The 15,790-nt window shown below is 38.2% G+C and overlaps 1 protein-coding gene across 5 annotated transcripts in view; it reads right to left on the bottom strand.

The window, feature by feature from the left end:
• Positions 1-15,790, bottom strand: part of LOC123769447 (uncharacterized) — a 65,878-nt gene that overhangs the window by 36,116 nt on the left and 13,972 nt on the right. For 3 of the 5 annotated variants that reach the window (XM_069308817.1, XM_069308821.1, XM_069308819.1), the window contains exons 3-5: positions 14,875-14,973; positions 13,794-14,031; positions 7,028-7,159 (exon numbers count right to left, since the gene is read on the bottom strand). In XM_069308817.1, coding sequence (XP_069164918.1) covers positions 7,028-7,159; positions 13,794-14,031; positions 14,875-14,973 — 469 coding nt within the window. Of the gene's footprint in view, positions 1-7,027; positions 7,164-13,793; positions 14,032-14,874; positions 14,974-15,790 lie in introns of all 5 variants that reach the window. The other 2 variants (XM_045760552.2, XM_069308818.1) reach the window with 2 other exon arrangements.

The raw sequence follows: 15,790 nt of genomic DNA, 5'->3' as shown, positions 1-15,790 counted from the left end.
CTTATCTAAACACAAGTGTGGTTTATCGTCAAGAGGAAAATTGTGGTACTTTGTGTCATGTAGGTCAAGCTGTGGCTATGTTAACATTCACTATTGCTGTCATGTATGCCGAGATGTGGCTATGTTAACATTCACTATTGCTGTCATGTAGGCCAAGATGTGGCTATGTTAATATTCACTACTTGCTGTCATGTAGGCCGAGATGTGGCTATGTCAACATTCACTATTGCTGTCATGTAGGCTTAGATGTGGCTATGTCAACATTCACTATTGCTGTCATGTAGGCTTAGATGTGGCTATGTTAACATTCACTATTGCTGTCATGTAAGCTGAGATGTGGCTATGTCAACATTCACTATTGCTGCTATGTAGGTTGAGATGTGGCTATACTGATGTTTACTACTTGGTGTCGTGTAGGTCATGCTGTGGCTATATTAACATTCACTACTTGGTGTCATGTAGGTGAAGCTGAGCCCATATTAATTTTTACTACCTGGTGTTGTGTTGGTCAAGCTGTGGCTATATTATATTACATTATTAATTAAGAATGATTATAGCCTCTCAATGTGCTTTAATAGTTCAATTTAATTTAGAAATGCATGCTAGTTAACATTTGGTGCCAACTATGAAGCAGTTGGAAATATTACAAAAAATCATTTTACCTAAGTAGGTAATTTACTATTAAAAACTATCAAGATATTGAACAATGCTGAAATTTTCATTAAATATGGTGGGTTTTATCTTATCAAAAATGATGCAAGCAGTCAACCTACTAGTTGTACAATATTGGATTATGCATTTAGTTAATATTGCCATACAAACTCCTTTAAAGTTTAGAATTAAGGCAGCTTCAATAATTTCTGCTTCAAGTGTGGGTTAACAGGCCTCCTCCTTAATTCTTATATTTACCATCCTCATTGTATATGAGTATTACTTAAATTTCTCAGACTCATTTGTGTTTTAAATTTCCATCCTCTCCCTCCCTCATCTGGAAAAGACCACATACAGTATATACACTTACAGTAATCTATTCTTCTCGGTATGCTGTGATCATATCTCTAGTCCTATCTTTTAGAGCACATAAGTTGAGTTCTCTTAACTTGTTTGTATAAGTCCTCTCTTATATGTATGGTAGTTGTCTAATAATACTGCAGCAAATTTCAATATTTTCTTAATTTTCTATGTGTTTCACCAGCAGAGGATTTTTATAATACATATTCTATTTGTAGAATGATGTAAGCAGTGTAACATTCCAAATGATTCCTTGTTTAAGTTTCTATGTGCTGTCCTAAGAATTACCAAATTTTACACATGCTGCAATGTTTTCCTATCTACATGTTTGTCTGGTATCATACCTTGTCCATACCTTAATGGGGTTCTAGTAGTAGTTCTGCTTCCCAAGCCCAACCCAGGTCCAGGCTTTATTTGTGTGAGCTGGGTCTAACAGGCTGTTGCTTGTAGCAGTCTGCAGGCCTACATACCCACTACAGCCCGGTTGGTCCAGCACTTCTTGAAGAAAACTATCCAGTTTTCTTTTAAAGACATCCACATTTGATCTGGCAATATTTCTTGTAAATGCTGGCATTGTGTCCACTCCCATTCATCCCGTGCTATTTTTCTCATCTATTTCAACTCTGATGCTCATTACCCTAACTTTGCTGGGATTAAGCTCCAGAGCCATTTATTTTACCAAGAAGATTATTTATTCTCATATTTTTATTTTGTGATTGGGATTTATAAATTAAGTCAGGTTCAGAAACTGGTTAGCTTACTCTGTTCAATGTTTCCCTTAGAACATAATCTACCAATAATTTTACAACCAAGTTTCCAATTACTGTTGGGTGTATAGGGGTAAAACAGTGAAGAAATAGTGCCTAATAGTCCTGTTTTGCTTTGAGTTCAATCTTACCTTACGATGATTTCAGGGCTCAACGTTCCTGTGGCCTGGTCCTCGACCAGGCCTCAAGCTCACAATTCTTGCATGCAAAGTGGGTGAGCATATCATCTGCTACACAACTGTGAGCTGTTTGTAGCTTGTTTCAGCTCTTCTGTAGTATTGGGCAATCTTCTTCAGTCCTTACCCATTTTGTTATTCTGAATTGCCTCCCAATATTGTCATGCAAGATCATACCTTCTTGGGTGGGTCAAATACATTTACTCCACCAATAACAAGTGGAGGTTCAAAGACCACACCCTGTGGTACTCTACTTGACAATCCCCTTCCACTCTGCCATCTCACACCTCACTGTGACACACCATTTCCTGTTTGGCATACACTTTTTCTTGCTCATCTATTAATGAGTTTTGGGGTTAGACATTGTACGGATCATTTAAGCCCTACTATCTGGCCTTTTGTACCTGGTGCATTTTTTATTTCTTAACATTTCAAGTTTTGTATGAGTTCTTGAATTGTGGATGAATGACTTCCATGACCTCCTTTCAGTGCATGGTTGATCGCTGATAAAAGGTACGAGTACTTTCTTGAATTTCTATGACGTTTGTCTCTAGTTTCCACTGATATCCTTCTTTTTTACTTTACTTTACAGAAGCTGTCCTTGCCCAACAACATGTTTCTCCATTTCATTCATCTGTTTTTTTATGGAAGGCAGTACTAAAAGCTTTTTGATAGTTAAGAAATAATCCATCATTTGCTCTCTTGTCTTACCTGCGTACTCTCATAAAACCAAATCAAATACTATTTAGTCTCTAAAACCATGCCAACTCTGTTATAAGTTTTTCGTCTTCAGATGTTTCACAATTCATTTCAGATTATTTTTTCCCCTATTTTGCAGAGGACGAGTGTCAGTGGCACTAGTTTCTTGTTCAATGTTCCCTGTCTTCTTTCTTGATTATTGACAGCACATTTGCAGCCTTGAAGGGGCTCTTCCATTAGAAATGTTGCATTATAGATGCTGTTTAATTGTTTACACAGAATATCTACTGTTGTAGCCCCTCTCTGCATATCTGAGCAATGTAACCATTACATTTCAGGTGAAGCTTCCACTAGAATTGCCTGATTAAAATCCCTAACATTTCTGAATTCTCCAATCCTGCTGTCTCATTGTCTTCTGAACCTTTTATTCAATATGTTTCCTTTCTGCAGCTCGACTATTTATCAAAACTCTGACACAGTGGTCAATGGCTCCTAACAGCATCTCACAATTAATCTACTCTGAAATTTTGACCCCACTTTAGGTAAACATTGGATAGCTAGCAATGACAATATGTCCTCTCCCTTTACCCCGTTGGCTATGTTGTGCTACTTTAGTAAGTATGCATCAAGCGTCCATCAATTTTGCTCTTGCATCTCCACTGTGGGGATCTTTCATTGTACAGTCAATATACATGCTTAAGAACTCTTTCCAGTTGCCACTAATGCTGCCGCCTCTACAACTTTCAGATTGTTTCCATTGTTCACCGTGCTCTTCCCTGGGTTTCCTGCTATTTATTGGGGAATTGTATAAGACTACTGCCACTAATCTCTTGTCCTCAATTGTTTCCAAGCCTATGCTGTAGCCTTATGGGTTGGTCAACTCTGCAATGAGGAATTAACACAAAACACCAGTGCATATTTTATGATAGTACTACTCCATTTATTGCTTTAATTCCCTGATCCCTGATAAGCCCCTTGCTTCTGTTATTTCTATAGGTTTTGTTTATTATTGACATAGACATGCAGCTGCAGTTCCCGTATTCTCTCTTGGAGATGCTCGTGTGTTATGAACTATATGTTCCTAACTGTGTATACTGTACTTGCAAGTAAGGAGTATTAGCAATTGGGGCTTGCCTCTTCCTTTTGAGTATTTGGTGCAACCTGCTTTCAATTCCTGTGACTGTAAATACTTTTAAAGCTGTGAACTGAATTGGTTTCAACTACCTCTTCTTGCAGTTTACTACTCATACTGAAGTTATACTTCCTTATATTCATAAGATTCATTTGTGTTTGTATCTTGTATGTCAAAGGCCTTCTGGCAAAGATGTAGTAGTCCACCTATGTCTTTGTTTCCAGTCAATTTTTGGTCGCTAGCAATTTAATGAAGTCTCTCTCTAAAGCCACAATTTTCCTTCTGAACACTGTATATTGTTTTCGGCTACAATTTGTTTTCTTCAAATGTTCCAAAATTCTTTAATTATTTTCTCTAGTATCATGCATAAATGACTGTCATGTTTGTAATTTAGCACTTCTTATCTGTTCTCCTTGAAAACTGGCACTATGTTTGCTGTTTTCCACATTTTTGAAAGCTCTTCCCTTTTTAAGGTGTTGTATACGCTGGCCAGTGGCTTGCACAGAACTCCTGAGGCTGGCTTTAGTAGAGGTAAATCTGTTTTTTTCTGTACTCTGGTTGCTGTACTTTTTGCATGCCTTCATGTAATTGTTCTTAGATTTCTGGTACTTATTGATGAATTAGGATATATTTATCATTTGTCTGCATATTTTTTCCATGGAATAAATCCTTGTGTTATCTTTCTGAATCACTATGTGAGGTGCTCCATCATCTCAACTATCAACCATCATTCTAGCTTATTAACCCCACTCAATTTCTTCCACAAAGCTCCTTAATACTGTGCAATCACACCTTCAACATTCCAGTTTTTTCTTATGACCAAGCTTTTTTCAGTTTTTCCTTGAGCTTCATTGCATAATAAATAATTAATTAGTACTATGGCTGGGTTAAAGATGTGGTATGGTTACCTCTTACCTACCTAGTTTTGTCCCTGATGACCTAGTGGGATGATGTCTGACTTCTGCTTAAAAAAGCCAGGCTACAGAATAATTCTCTGTCTCTATAACTTGTCTCACATTACTTTAATTATGCCTCATAATATACTATTGTTCTTGCACAACATTTACAACATTGTGGATAACATGCATTTTGACTTGCACTACACTGATTGTCTTATTTGAATAATGCCCACCTTCTCTTGAACAGATTATTTTGTAGTAATCAGATTAGTGAATGAATGTTGTTTGTATCTTAAAGAATAATCTTCTTTTATCTTTATCATGTGTAGTGTGGCAAATTTCCAGGTTAATCCCTGTGTGCTGTGTAGTGTGGCAAATGTCTGGTTAATATTTGTGCAATGTGCAGGAGTAAAAAGTTTGGTCCCAGTTAATCCCCATGGTAATTTAAAACAAAATATTAATGTACAAATATTGAAGAATAAGCCAAATGTTACTTGAATGTTACTGACAAATCCACCAAGCAGTGAGAACAAACATCAATTTAATTGAAAGCTCCAAATCTGCCTTACTACATCAAATATAAAATGAAGACACATTGCCTTATTCATATACATAAAATTTTGCATTCTTTATAAGTTTACACATCATGAAAATGCATGCCTATTGAAACACATGAAAATGGAGATGGCATCCAGCAGAAAAAACAACTAAAGAAATTGTAGGACACACCAAGTCAGATAGTATTTTTTAGTAAAGTTTCATAGGAAATATAGATACTAGTTTAAAAGATGCAGCCTCCACCTCAGTTAGATAAAGAAGTTTAAAAGTTCCAATTTACAGACCAAACCCTACACTCGGTTATATATATCTGAATGTCAGTGAAAAGGAAAGAAGAAGAACAGAAGGCCTCTCTTTATTTATCAGAAATACTTACATATTTAAATATATATATATATAATGCATCAACTTAAAATAGATACATAAACACTTTTAAGTTGTAACTTGGCAACCAAACAGTATCAAAAACAGCTGTAATTCATCTAACAGTAGAGTACAGTACTACACTCACAGCAGGATCTCATAAGTTAGCCTTGAATAGTTACTAAAAAGTCACACATGCATAATACAGAGCCTCCTTCAGCAGCACCTCTGGAGTGACAACACTCACAGGCACCTCTGGGGTGACAACACTCACAGGCACCTCTGGAGTGACAACACCCACAGGCACCTCTGGGGTGACAACACTCACAGGCACCTCTGGGGTGACAACACCCACAGGCACCTCTGGGGTGACAACACCCACAGGCACCTCTGGGGTGACAACACCCACAGGCACCTCTGGGGTGACAACACCCACAGGCACCTCTGGGGTGACAACACCCACAGGCACCTCTGGGGTGACAACACCCACAGGCACCTCTGGGGTGACAACACCCACAGGCACCTCTGGGGTGACAACACCCACAGGCACCTCTGGGGTGACAACACCCACAGGCACCTCTGGGGTGACAACACTCACAGGCACCTCTGGGGTGACAACACTCACAGGCACCTCTGGGGTGACAACACCCACAGGCAATGTAAAAGTAAAATGACAGTGCTGTAACTTTCTACAATATGAAAAGTCTTGAAAGGTTTAAGATGAATCTCAGACAAGCAGAATAAAAATAGAGAAGCCAAATATACAAGAGAACAAGCATCATTTAAACTATCATGATTAAAATATAAAAAAGATCTCGGGGAGTAAAATAAAAAATACATACTGGCCAAAATGCCTTCAAAAGAAGGTGAGAAAATAGCGCAACTATGAGAGTAAAACATGCATGTAGTATACCGTATTCACTTAAAAAACAAATTCAAATTACTGTAGCCTTATAGAAATGAGAAGAAAGTTATTGTGCAACTATAAAATGAATTACATTAAAGATTGCTAGATGTATGGAACAATCTCAAGTTAAATAGTCATTCTCCACTACTACAAATATTAAGCTGAAGATGATTAAATTTCTGCTTACATATGACTCAATACTCATGTTACATTAAAAAAGTAACAACAAATATTCATTTGATAAAACTTTGACAAACATAAATTCATAGAAAATGGGTAACTATTTCATTTATATTCAAGCAAATAAAATACGTAATGAAAATAAAAAATCTGAAATACTTTACATAACACAGTACCAGTTATGAATATCACAATCATACATTTCAAGATACGACTAAGAGCTCTTTCACAATACTGAATGCACTATTATGTGACAAATTAGAATGTGCAGGCCTATTTCAGCAGTATTTGCTGCCTTCTTCTTTGCCTTGTAAGTGGAGGAGAAGCAGCAGTACCTGTGGAGTGGTTGCGATCATCGTAGTCATCATCAGGAATGTGCGGTAAAGCCTTAACATTTCGATTCATGTCCTCATCGGCTAGTTCACCAGAGCTGTAACTACGACGCAGCTGATTCACAATACCGCCACCTCCCTACAGTAGAGAAGTAAATTACACTTATTACTGCACATTGATAAAAATATGTGAACAAAATTAACTCTTTTTATAAATCATATTTGAAGCTGTCACATGACAAACTACAGTACTGTATAGTGAACTTAATTAGTAATTGCAAAATATACTAAAATTATGAGAGAGAAACTGACGGAGAGGGAGAGAGAATATAAAAGCTTATAAAACAATTCTAATACAATCATTGACCATAACAATGATAAAAAAAAATGATGTTTTCTAGAAAGAAAATCTTACTCTAAAGTGCAACAACAAATATCTAGTCAAAAAGCTCTTTTCTGTCATTACTCAACCATTTAGAAAACATGAAAGCAAGAGAAGATCATAAACAAGTCAGAAAGCAAAAAAATAAATTCTGTAAATACAAAAGATAAAAGTTGCAAAATATATGCTAATCTAATCGTAAGTGGAAAGTTTCGGATTCAATAGCCATTAGAAGTATACAATAGCTTAATGCTTTATCTTCATCTTAGACATCATGTTCCTTCTAGGAACTCCCCAAGAAGAAGTGACAATAACAGCAAAGCCTCCACACATTCAAAGAACCTTTCTTACATGTATAATATTTAATTGTCTTTACCTTACTTCACTTTGGTACCAGCTTGTCCTCCTAAGGTTTCCCAATGTCAAGAAAATGATAAAAATTAAATTGTCCTCTGCTAACCTACCAGAGGACCCAAAACAGAAAACGGGACAGTACGTCATTTTCACAAGTTGCTTCCATTTTCTAGTACGACAATTTTTGGCCTTATGTAATGCATACGATCGAAATGCGACATTCTTTGTAAGAGGACAGGTTGATGGTACAGTCTTACAATATTATTATTCTAGAGCCTCAACATTGGTTTTGTTTCCAATATTTCACTCCCAGGCCAGATCTGGGACTGCGAAAGTGTGTGTTGTGTAACCCTTTCTTCACACTTGCTCATGCATGCTAATATATTATGTTCTACCTAAGGATTCCTAACCCTTCCTAGAAATGGAGGGGAAGAAGTCATAACCCTTCCAAGGGGAGAGGGACTTCATAACTCTTCCTGGGGGTTCCCTAACCATTCCTGGCAATTTCTACCCCTTCCTAGGGATTCATATAGCTTCCTACAGATTCAGTTACCATCTCTTACCAATGCTCTTTCTTATGCCTCCCTACATTATTTCAACCACAACATTAATAACTGTGCGTGATATATAAAATTATTATTTGTCTAGTGCTGTACTCGGAATGACATTCTTGGCTCTTAGTAATTTCATATTTCATTATTCAAGCAGTTGCCAATACTGTATATTATATATATATATATATATATATATATATATATATATATATATATATATATATATATATATATATATATATATATGTCGTACCTAGTAGCCAGAACGCACATCTCAGCCTACTACCTACTATGCAAGGCCCAATTTGCCTAATAAGCCAAGTTTTCATGAATTAATTGTTTTTTGACTACCTAACCTACCTAACCTAACCTAACCTAACTTTTTCGGCTACCTAACCTAACCTAACCTAACCTATAAAGATAGGTTAGGTTAGGTTAGGTTAGGTAGGTTTGGTTAGGTTCGGTCATACATCTACGTTAATTTTAACTCCAATAAAAGAAATTTGACCTCATACATAATGAAATAGGTAGCTCTATCATTTCATAAGAAAAAAATTTGAGAAAATATATTAATTCAGGAAAACTTGGCTTATTAGGCAAATCGGGCCTTGCATAGTAGGCCGAGAAGTGCATTCTGGCTACTAGGTACGACATTATATATATATATATATATATATATATATATATATATATGTCGTACCTAGTAGCCAGAACTCACTTCTCAGCCTACTATGCAAGGCCCGATTTGCCTAATAAGCCAAGTTTTCATGAATTAATGTTTTTTCGTCTGCCTAACCTACCTAACCTAACCTAACCTAGCTTTTTTTGGCTACCTAACCTAACCTTACCTATATATATAGGTTAGGTTAGGTTAGGTAGGGTTGGTTAGGTTCGGTCATATATCTACGTTAATTTTAACTCCAATAAAAAAAAATTGACCTCATACATAGTGAAAAGGGTAGCTTTATCATTTCATAAGAAAAAAATTATAGTAAATATATTAATTCAGGAAAACTTGGCTTATTAGGCAAATCGGGCCTTGAATAGTAGGCTGAGAAGTGAGTTCTGGCTACTAGGTACGACATATATATATATATATAGATTAGTATATTTTGGTAGCAGTCTTCCCTGTAGACATATGTTACTAAATATGACCGAAAAAGTAAGATTAATAATTCTAACACGAATTTTCTCGATCTTTCTTATGTTACTTTTCACTGTTGATGGTAATTGAAAAATCAATTCTCCAAAATTCATTTTTATTTCTTTTATCTAGTCTGACGCGACACTTGAGAGCATTTTGTAAAACTTATTACATTTTCAAAGACTTTAGTTTACACACACACAACTGTAACTGGATAGAGCTTAAACATCTTTGATTTTTTTTTTTTTTATACCTGCATTTGGGTGAGGTGATATGTTACAACAGTTTTGGATGAGGTGAAAACAAACTTTCAACACAAGACAGAACACGAAACAATGGATATTGAATGGAAGTAATTGCAGAGGGCCTATTGGCCCATATTTCTTGATGCTTCTATATTGGAGCGGAGTCTTGAAGTGGGTAGAATATAGTTGTGCATTAATTGGCTGTTGATTGCTGGTGTTGACTTCTTGATGTGTAGTGCCTCGCAGATGTCAAGCCGCCTGCTATCGCTGTATCTATCGATGATTTCTGTGTTGTTTGCCAAGATTTCTCTGGTGATGGTTTGGTTGTGGGAAGAGATTATATGTTCCTTAATGGAGCCCTGTTGCTTATGCATCGTTAAACGTCTGGAAAGAGATGTTGTTGTCTTGCCTATATACTGAGTTTTTTGAGGCTTACAGTCCCCAAGAAGGCATTTGAAGGCATAGACGACGTTGGTCTCTTTTAAAGCGTTCTGCTTTGTGTCTGGAGAGTTTCTCATGAGTAGGCTGGCCGTTTTTTTGGTTTTATAGTAAATCGTCAGTTGTATCTTCTGATTTTTGTCTGTAGGGATAACGTTTCTATTAACAATATCTTTCAGGACCCTTTCCTCCATTTTATGAGCTGTGGAAAAGAAGTTCCTGTAAAATAGTCTAATAGGGGGTATAGGTGCTGTGCTAGTTGTCTCTTCAGAGGTTGCATGGCGTTTCACTTTCCTTCTTATGATGTCTTCAACGAAACCATTGGAGAAGCCGTTGTTGACTAGGACCTGCCTTACCCTACAGAGTTCTTCGTCGACTTGCTTCCATTCTGAGCTGTGGCTGAGAGCACGGTCGACATAAGCGTTAACAACACTCCTCTTGTACCTGTCTGGGCAGTCACTGTTGGCATTTAGGCACATTCCTATGTTCGTTTCCTTAGTGTAGACTGCAGTGTGGAAACCTCCGCTCCTTTCCATGACTGTTACATCTAGAAAGGGCAGCTTCCCATCCTTCTCCATCTCGTAAGTGAAACGCAACACAGAATTCTGCTCAAATGCCTCCTTCAGCTCCTGCAGATGTCTGACATCAGGTACCTGTGTAAAAATGTCGTCAACATACCTGCAGTATATGGCCGGTTTCAAGTTCATGTCGACTAAGAATTTTTGCTCGATGGTACCCATGTAGAAGTTCGCAAACAGGACACCTAGGGGAGAATCCATGGCCACCCCATCTACTTGCTTATACATGTGCCCATTCGGGCTCAAGAAGGGTGCCTCTTTAGTGCAAGCTTGGAGTAGTTTCCTTAGAATGTTTTCTGGTATGTCAAGAGGAGTACAGGCCGGATCACGATACACTCTGTCCGCTATCATCCCGATTGTTTCATCCACAGGTACGTTGGTAAACAGTGATTCTATGTCCAACGAGGCTCTTATCCCTGTGGCTCGTGTTCCCCGCAGTAAGTCAACAAATTCCTTTGGAGACTTCAGGCTGAAGGCGCAAGGGACATAAGGAGTCAGCAAGTCGTTGAGTCGTTTCGCCAGTCTGTACGTGGGTGTGGGTATCTGGCTGATTGGCCGAAGTGGGATTCCAGGCTTATGTGTCTTGACATTTCCATACGCGTATCCAGGTTTATATTCCCCAATAATCTTTGGCAGTTGGAGTCCGGATTTCTTGGCATTCACAGTTTCGATCAATTTGTTGGCCTTTGCTTTCAATTCTGCTGTAGTGTCCTTCGTTACCCTTTGGAATTTAGTTTGGTCAGAGAGTATGAGGTTCATTTTCGCCAGATATTCGTCTTTTTTAAGAATGACGTATATTGGCGACTTGTCACCTCTCCTGACAACTATCTCCTTGTTCTCACGAAGGCTCTTAGCTGCCGCTTTGAGCTTGGGGGACAGAATGGTGCTTCTGTAGTTGCCTCGATTCTTTCCTCCTTCCGCAATAAGTTCTGCATGTAAGGTGTCTTTGGTGGTGACCTTCTTTTGTGTCTCGAGGTCGAATATGTCGTCCAACAGAATCTCGGAAAGTGGAGTTGGAGACAAAGTTTTCACCTCATCCAAAACTGTTGTAATATATCACCTCACCCAAATGCAGGTATAAAAAAAAAAAAATCAAAGATGTTTAAGCTCTATTCAGTTACAGTTGTGTGTGTGTGTGTGTGTAAACTAAAGTCTTTGAAAATGTTATAAGTTTTACAAAACGCGCTCAAGTGTCGCGTCAGACTAGAAATAAAAATGAATTTTGGAGAATTGATTTTTCAATTACCATCAACAGTGAAAAGTAACATAAGAAAGATCGAGAAAATTTGTGTTAGAATTATTAATCTTACTTTTTCGGTCATATTTAATTATATAATATAATATAATATATATATATATATATATATATATATATATATATATATATATATGTGAACAAATTTGAATGGTCCCCAAGCCAATATGCAACTAAAAACTCCACACCCCAGAAGGATTCGAACCCAGACAGCCAGGAGCGCTATGCACCATGGCGTACCTGGTTCCTTAACCCTTCGACCACGGTGGCTGTGCAAAAGTCATTGGTAGCCGAGGCTATATCCCCAACGACCTGACAGCACTTGGGCATAGATATTTTATCAAATCACCTCACTTTGTGATGCCACGTGAGCAACACAAATGCGAACAAGCTTTTGTACAGTCACAGAGGTCGAGTGGTTAAGGAACCGGGTACGCCATACCTGTTTATACTGTGTGTATGTATGTATGTATGTATGTGTATATATATATATATATATATATATATATATATATATATATATATATATATATATATATATATATATATATATATATATATATATATATATATATACACATACATACATACATATATAGTGCAAACAAACTTGAATGGTCCCCCAAGCATATATGCAAATGAAAACTCCACACCCAAGAAGTGACTTGAACCTGGACCTCCAGAAGCACATTGCAAGTGGTGTCACGGTGCCCTAATCCACTCGACCATTAGTGACCGCATAAATATAACATTTATAAATTTATGAATTCTAAATATATAAATTTATTTTAAAAATAATTATGTACTTTAAAAGTATGTATTATAAAAACACAACTTCACTAGTTCCATAAATTATTAGAAAGAAGAGATTGGGAACTGCTTGAATAATGAAATATGAAATTACCAAGATTCAAGAATTTCCTTGCAAGGACAGCACTTTACAAAGAACAAATTGATCATCTAGAATTAGATACGACCGCACTAAAAGAGAAACAATGAAAACGAGGAAAAACAAGACATGATGCTCTCTGCTGGGCAGTTCCTTAAAGTATGACTGACCACTACTTGGATGGCAGTACAAATATGCATATGTAATCTAATATTATAAATGCTTTAGGATTTTTATAATTATTTCACACAAAAAATCGTCACTGTTCTAATTAAACAAAGAAAGATAACAACCAGCAAACAGGATTTTTCATGCAAACAAAGGCATACTATGTTCCTTACCATACAAAGTGACAATTATGCTCCTTGCTATAAAAAGGAACTGTTTCTTTCAATATGCTATGGTAAATAATAATACTGTACTGTACAGTCTGGCCTACTTATAACTATATAAATTCCAACTAAAATCATCAGCCATTAGGTGTTCTTCACCTCTGGAATCTTCCATTCTAAAACGGGGAGACTAAAAACGTTTATCAATCACAACAATGACTAAATAGGGTAGATAAACATGCAAAGCACTATAGAGTGTGTTTCAAGTAATGTCAGATGTACGCTCTGGAAGGATTTACAAACAATTACAATAATGATGACAATAGAGCAGCAATAAATATAATGATGTAGCTATACAGTGGCTAAAGCACTATTTCCTCCCTACTGCCTAGGAGAAACTTGCTAAGAACATTGAGAATGAAATAACTGAGCTGTCAATAAAAGTTTTGGTAATATAACAAACCCCATAAAACTAAACAAACTCTGTACATTGCCACATTAAGAGTATCAAGACTAACTTACTAATTAGTAACAATAAGTAAATAGGGTTAAGATAAGGACACCTACAAGCAACACTACTGCACAGATTGTCTATTACTTGCCTGATTTCCCCGACTTGCCTTAATTGCGGTCTGCATTAAGACCGTGGTGGCGTAATTAACGCCCTTGGTGCCAAGCTGTATAACAGTGGAGTAGCCCTGCTGCTTAGCCTGAGCAATACAATTATCAATGTCATCTTCTCGACGGGTCAGCCATGGGTGTACAAACTTGCGGTACAAAATGGATGACCCCCGGGTGGCGGGAGACAAGAGCCACAACACCACTAAGATCTTGAGCTGTGGAAGGTTCATATTGCTGTACAAGATTGTGGAAGGTTCATGTTGCTGTACAAGATTGAGTAAGTGGAATATAACAATTATTAAACCTAATATTATTTAAAGTGTAAATATATTTATATACAATAGCAATATACAGCACTGTACCATAAAACATGAAATTGTGAATAAAAGTTGTGAACAGAACCAATACTCCTGAAAGAGAAATAAGGAAAAGGTTGTAGCAGGAGGGAGGGGAAAGGAAGGGAGGGAGGTGGGGATGGAGGAGGGGGGAGGGGGGAGGGGGGGAAGGGGGGAGGGGGAGAAGGGGGAAGGGGGAGAAGGGGGGAGGGGGAGAAGGGGGGAGGGGGAGAAGGGGGGAGGGGAGAAGGGGGAGGGGAGAAGGGGGGAGGGGAGAAGGGGGGAGGGGAGAAGGGGGGAGGGGGAGAAGGGGGGAGGGGAGAAGGGGGGAGGGGAGAAGGGGGGAGGGGAGAAGGGGGGAGGGGAGAAGGGGGAGGGGAGAAGGGGGGAGGGGAGAAGGGGGGAGGGGAGAAGGGGGGAGGGGAGAAGGGGGGAGGGGAGAAGGGGGGAGGGGAGAAGGGGGGAGGGGAGAAGGGGGGAGGGGAGAAGGGGGGAGGGGGGGAGGGGAGAAGGGGGGAGGGGAGAAGGGGGGAAGGGGGGAAGGGGGGAGGGCAGGTGAGGGAATGGAGGGAAAGGGAGAGGGGAGGGAGGGGGGTAGAGAGAGAGAGAGAGAGGTGATGGGAAATGCGACCAGATCATTTTCAAAAGTATTTAATTCAACTCAAATGCTTAGTTTCCACAATGTTAGCGACAACAGTCCTATAAGCAAGGGAACCGACATACCTCGTAGTAGAAAGGGAACCAGAAACTTAAGAAGAGGTCGGTTAGTGTCTCGAAACATGTGAAGAAGGCAAACACAATCCAGTACATCATCCATTTTACCTGTTGAGGGAGAAGGAATACCATTAAGTTCATATTACATCCATTACTAGCTAAATGTATTCAGTTAATTTTAACTGTTCAATTAACTGTTTTACCCACTCAGACCGGCCTGTTCCTTTGTGCTCTCAAGAGGCAACACATCTAAAGATCAATGGGTTTCCTGCAGTATAGTATGTTTCTTCTTAATTCACATTGCAATGCCCTCTGTATGCAAAAAATTACAAAACTGTGTTGGAGCAAAATTTAAAAATGCATACATACCTGTAGTAGGTTTCTAGAGTTTATTTACTCGCTAATTTTGGCCTGGGGCTGGGCGCTGTGTAACAGTGTATTCTCTTTTTTTTTTTGAGCTTAGTGAGGGATTTTGGCAATTGTGCTTGAAATTTGTACGGTTCACGAAGATGATGAAAATATAATTTCCTCCCTCGCAGAGATACTTGCTATACGATAAAACATCGCTCCAGTCTCTACTTCCTCATCACAATCGACTTGAGAATGGTCCAGGACGGACCGAAACGTCGTCGTCCCTTCACCTTCTAGTGTGTGGTCTGGTCAACATACTTTTGCCACGTTATTGTGACTCATCCCCTGCATCGCTCCAGTACTTATTTTGTAAACTGGACAATAATTTAAACGAGTCAATCTAGACTCTAAACGCAAAAATAGCTAGCGCTATAACCACTGGTTATCAACTACAATGACCAGATGATAGTATTTACAAGTTCTAAAAAGCAAACCTGTTGCCACATTTAGCATTATTGTACCAACATCCTTATGATTAAAAAAACAAAGCAAAGATAATATATGTAAAATAACA

The sequence above is a fragment of the Procambarus clarkii genome, chromosome 63 (assembly GCF_040958095.1).
Source record: "Procambarus clarkii isolate CNS0578487 chromosome 63, FALCON_Pclarkii_2.0, whole genome shotgun sequence".
Taxonomy (NCBI): Eukaryota; Metazoa; Arthropoda; class Malacostraca; order Decapoda; family Cambaridae; genus Procambarus; species Procambarus clarkii.
Note: the sequence above shows the minus strand (reverse complement) of the source record. Positions and strands in the feature narration are given on the sequence as shown.